General features: G+C 57.2%; 1 protein-coding gene across 1 annotated transcript; it reads right to left on the bottom strand.

The window, feature by feature from the left end:
* Positions 1 to 725: 725 nt before the first annotated feature.
* SPR (sepiapterin reductase) lies at positions 726 to 3,539 on the bottom strand. The gene is made up of 3 exons (XM_059817849.1): positions 3,197 to 3,539; positions 2,059 to 2,349; positions 726 to 1,910 (listed from the first exon to the last, which is right to left on the bottom strand). The coding sequence occupies exons 1-3, from the start codon at positions 3,537 to 3,539 to the stop codon at positions 1,720 to 1,722; spliced, it is 825 nt and encodes a 274-aa protein (XP_059673832.1). The 3' UTR covers positions 726 to 1,719.
* Between the last annotated feature and the right edge of the window lie 1,951 nt (positions 3,540 to 5,490).

Below are 5,490 nucleotides of genomic sequence, written 5' to 3'. Positions count from 1 at the left end.
GAGCCTTTCTGGGGGGGCTTACCCACCTTCAGCCCAGCCCCTGACAGCCCGTGGTCCAAGACCCTGCACGGGCAGGACTTGGGACCCCCAGCTCTGAGCACTGGCCTTATTTTTTGCAGAGAATCAGATCCCGAAAGAGGATTTCTGCCCAAGAGGGGATGGGACAAGCCCACACTGATGCAGGGGGAGGAGATAGGGGATTTTGAGCAGCAGCAGGTCCATCCAGGTTTTACAGACCACATTAAACACCACCAGGCATCAAACCCTGGAAAAATAATGCCGTTGCCAGGGCAGCAAGCAGCAGAGGGGGTTTTGCTAATAATGAGTTTCACAGGCACAGAGGGAAGATGAAATCAAGCAGCAGACTATCTAGAGAGAAGGTTTTTTTTGAGCTTGACAGGATTAAGTTAACACAGAGTTAATGAAATGGCTCAGAGATGGAAGAACAGGACTCCAGGAGGGCACGTGGGGTGCCTTTTTGGATGAAGACAGTGCTTAACCAAGGCTCTCCCCTCCCACCCTCCCAACAGTTCATCCACTTTTAAAGATGCAGCAGAAGACCCAGACCAGACATGAAGCTTTTAATGACTGTAGATCCAGGTGGACAAAGTTTGAAATACGAGGCTGAGACAGAAGATGACTGCAGGAAGGTTGCTGTCACTGAGCGCAGAGAGACGCTGGGCATTTCAAGGGTACGCAGGGGATGCCACTGCGCTTCAAAGCTCTCTCATCATCACACGCTGCAGATCAGCTGCTTTCTAGAAGGGCAAGTCTATAAGCGCCTGTGCCTCCTGGAATCTGATGAAAAAATGAGGCTAAAACCCCACAAATAATTAAAAGAACAACCCAGAAGGGGCTGAAGCCCCAGATCCAGGCTTGGACCCACAACCTGCTAACAGGAGCATTACATGAACTCAGAGCCATGTCTCAGATGCGCTCCAACCCGTGCTGCGCTTGTGCACAGGTTTACGTAAGCTGGTGACCTCAGCCAGGCACCCAAAATTCACACCTCCTCCATGGGCAGCCCCCCACCCCGGTGATATATTGCCTTTGTGCAAAAAACCACAGGGACGGGCTTTGCTCCACGTCTTAATACACAGATCCTGCGCAGAGATGATCCCAGAACTGCAGGAAAGTCTGGACAAGCCACTGGTGAGATGGGACGGAGAGTCAGGGCTCTGGGGTGACAGCCACCACCTCCAGCCCCAGGAATAGCTCTTTTGCCCTTCGGTGACTTGCTCAGGTGCTGAGCATACAGCTCCTGCGGGGCAAAGGGGACAGATGTGGGGACACTGAGCTCTACTAACCCTACTGTTGGCTTCTTCAAGACCTTCTGGGGTGGCTTTCTGACCTGGCCTCGCGTGCCTCAGTACTTCCTTGGCTCACACGCACTCCTGTGCAGGACAGCTTTAAGAATTCCATGCCCATTCCCTTGGAAAAGCCAGCTCTGTTCCCCCATGCCCTACAGCTGAGATATCCCCACTCCTGGCAGCGGGTACGCAGGAGGGCTGAATGGCTACAGCGCAGCAAAGCAATAGCTTCCCCCCATCCCCAGTGGGGCACTAGGATTATTAAGGCACCCAGAGGTCTTCTCTTAAAAGCTGCAAAGCACCCTGGACTCAAACGAGGTCACCAAACACGCCGGAGGCACCCAAGACGCAGCTCGGCGGACAGAAGCAGAAAGCAAAGAGTGAAGGCGAGGGTGGAGGTGAGAGTAACTCAGACGTCGTAGAAATCCACGTGGGCGCCGGAGCGGAAGGTGTCCTCCTCCAGGAGATTCACCAGCTTCTGGGCTGACACAGTGCAGTCTATCAGCTGGCCACTTTCCTGCAGGCTTTGGAAATACTGACGCATCTCAGGGTCTCCGGTCTTAGTCCGGGCCAAGAGCTGCATGTCCGTGTCCAGAGGACCTGGGGAAAGAGCAACAAAAAAGAGATCACATACAGAGAAAGCAAAATGTGGGGCTCGTTTTCCCTCTGTACCTGGCTTGGCTGCAAGAATCTTTTATCCACAAAGCCAGGAGAAAATTAATAGCAATTAATGAGCTCCCCTCCTCACCTGGAGCATAGTTGAGCACACGGACATCAGGCTCCTCAAGCGCCAGCACCTGGAACATCATGTCCCGGGAAGCCTTCCCGCTGCAGTACAGCGCCCAGTTCTTGAAGGGCTTCACGGCACAGAGCGAGGAGATGTTCACCACCGTCCTGCTCGAGCCGGGCCGCTTCCCGAAGGCTTGCAGGGCAGTGGAGGTGAGGCAAAGCGCCGAGGTGACGTTGAAGGCAAAGTAGCTGTTGATCTCATCTGGGTTGGTGAGATCAAGGAAGGATTTGGAGATGTCTCCCAGGGAGCCTAGGAAGGAAGGACAAATGAGTTGAGTCTTTAAAGATGGGTTCAACAACACAGCAGATCCCTTTTGCTCCTACATTTCCACGCGCAACACTCTATTGCAAACAAAAGCGAGCAGCTTTGCTGGCCCGACCTCTAGAAAGGTCTTACATGAGGGCGAGGAGCTCAGCACAGCCTGGCTCTGCTCATCGCTTTGGGGTCACCCGCCGCACCAACAGCAGCGACACGGGACACAGACCCATCCCGCCAATCCTCTGCCAAAACAAACAGCTCCCAACCTCCAGCCCCAAGTACAACGTCCCCAGGGGCCACCACGCGCTCTTCCGCACGTCCGTCTTTCAGAACCAAGTCAGTGAAAGACCTAACTCCTGTAGCACCTACTACCTGCTGGAACGCAGGGTCTTATTTATAGCGGTAACGGGTGAAAAAAGGCACTAAAGCCAACAGGCGTTAAAGATCGCAAGCGAAGCACCCGCGAGGCAGGGCTAGAAGTTTTTCTGATGGTTTGCGCCCAGGGAGCAGAGCGGCAGGAGGGTGCGGGAGGGTGGGCAGCTGCTCCTGTGCCACAAGAAACGGGTAAAAACCTCACGAGCGGCAAAGCACCGCGGTGCCGGCAGCGAACCACCCCTGCTCCGCTCCCCGGATTCACTACTTCGATAAAATAAAAAGATCCGGACCGCGTGAAATCCCTGCCGCTCCTTCGGTTCTTTACTCGGTTGGGTTCTTTACTGGCACCCAAAGCCCCGAGCAAGCCTCGGCTGCGGAACCCAGGGAGGGCTCGCCCGGGCTGAGCCCCGCTGCCCGGGGAGGCGGAGGGCAGCGAGCCCGGGGCGGGGGGTCGCGCTGTTACCGGCGTTGTTGACGATGAGCAGGCGGCCTGGCGGGGCGGCGGGCAGCACCTCCCGCAGGGCAGCGGCCGCCCGCCGCAGCCCCTGCTCGCAGCCCAGGTCGGCGGCCACGCACTCCACCCGCAGCCCGGCGCCGGTGCCGCCGCCCCGCAGCTCGGCCGCCAGCTCGGCCAGCGGCGCCGCCGAGCGCGCCAGCAGCAGCAGCACCGAGCCCTCGCCCAGCCGCGGAGCCAGCAGCCGCGCCAGGCTGCGCCCGAAGCCCCGGGAGGCGCCGGTCAGCACGCAGGCGGCCGCGCCCCACCGCCCGGGGCCCGCTCCCGGCCCCGGCCCCGGCCCCGGCTCCATCGCGGCCCCGAGCGGAGGGGGGCGTGGCAACGCACCTCCCCACGTGACCCGCCCCATTCATTCCCCTCCTCCCTTCGCCTCTTTGTGAATGGCCACTCCGAACGCGCCGGCAGCGCCGGCAGCTCCGATTGGTCGCCGGCGCCGCCTCGGCCCGCTGACGCGCGCTGGGTGGGCGTGGCCAGAGCGGCGCGCCCCCTTCCGGCCGCTACGCTGGGGCGGCTCCGCCCGGGCCGCTGCATCCGCCCCGGGGGGCAGCGGGCGGGCGGCGCGGCCGGGACCGGGACCGGGACCGGGGCCGGGACCGGGGCCGGGGCCGGGGCCGGGGCCGGGACAGGGCTCTGCCTGGCTAAAGCGGGGCTGCGCTCGGGTTTTTCTCCAATACATTTTTCTCCAATACATTTTTCTCCAGTACATTTTTCTCCAATACGTTTTTCTCCAGTACATTTTTCTCCAGTACATTTTTCTCCAATACGTTTTTTTCAATACGTTTTTTTAACACCTCTTTTCCCGATACGTTTTTTGCAGCGCGGATGTGAATCCCCCCCCCAGCACCTCCCCAGCCTCGCCGCTTTGCCGCCTGCCACCGCTGCACCCTTCCCCTTGGACCGCAGGCTAACAAAGCCCTCGCACCCCTTTTTCCTCTGCGACCGCTATTTTTGGCACTGGGCGCCGGGTGTTTATTAGGTAGCGAAAGCGCTGTCTGATCCCAAAGAGTCCTAAACCCCTTTTAAAAAAGAAATCTTTGTGCATGAGGATGCGGACAACTTTCAAGGAGGGTTTTTGCAGGGGGTACCTGCTTCGTGTGGAATTGGCTGGTGGACGGGCTTGGTTCCCCAGCTGTGAAACCCCGGGGACAGCCGGCCCCCGCGCTGCGTCAGCGGGTAACGAAGCGGAGTTTCGCTCTATTAAGCAGTCGCAGACTGGGTTGAAACCCTCCAGCGTTCTAATAAAGCATTAAAAATCCATGGTATGGCAGAAACCCAAGAGTTTTATTTGTTTTGCTAAAGCAAATCTTACACATGCGGTAAAATTAAGATCATCAGCAAAAAAAATAAGACAGCAAACGTGTATTTTTTTCACAAGTAGCTTCTTGATGGCAGAACTTGCTTTAGTGACTGTCAGTTCCCCCCATTCCCATTTTGGCAGCTCCGATCTCCTGCATCCATCATGCTTCTCGCCGCCGTTTCCAGCCCAACATTGCGCCCTGTCCCGCTCAAAGCAAAACTGGGCCGGCTGGAAATGACCATCGTGTTGCTGGACTTTCCTTCCAGCAGACCATTTCTTCCATCTGACCTGTCGCCGGGCTACAGCGAAGGGTGTAGATGTAAGAGCGAGGGTCAGGGATGCAGGTTTTTTTAGCTGATAGAAGTTGCTTGTGTTAATATTCACTAAAAATAAAACATCAGAGGGAGGGAACTGGTGACCGAACCAGCCCAGAGCTGGAACTGGAGGGCAGAGCTGCAGAGAAATTAGAAATCTGTATAATACCCGCTCCTGTGTTTGCTGTTCTGGCTCAGACGCATCACTTTGCGAGGCCAGACACTGCGTTTTGCTGGCGTTGGTGTCTGCCTCGACCTCGGGCGGGTGGACTTGTTATCTGTGACTTCTTCCTCTGCTTCCTCAGTGGCGATAACATTGCTTCTTCAGCTGCTGCACTCGCGTGTTTTCCTTGCTTTGCAGCAAAATCCCATCCCTATCACTGATGGGGAACTTGCATCTGGGTGTAAATCTCATCATTTTGTACGGCCGGGTCCAGCTGCTGCGGGGGGAGATGTGCGGGGGGCAGAGGGACATGGGCATTCCCCATCCCGGGAGAGCAAACCCCACCCGACAAAAATTCACAGCTGGCCCCAGCTGAGCAAGGCTGGGACACAAGCTACAAGAATAAATGCTTATTCATGCTGGGACATGAGGTGTCCCAGCCAAATCGGGGGACCCCAAATGTGGTTTT

Source organism: Gavia stellata, chromosome 5 (genome assembly GCF_030936135.1).
Source record: "Gavia stellata isolate bGavSte3 chromosome 5, bGavSte3.hap2, whole genome shotgun sequence".
Taxonomy (NCBI): Eukaryota; Metazoa; Chordata; class Aves; order Gaviiformes; family Gaviidae; genus Gavia; species Gavia stellata.
This window is presented reverse-complemented; position numbering and strand designations above follow the sequence as displayed.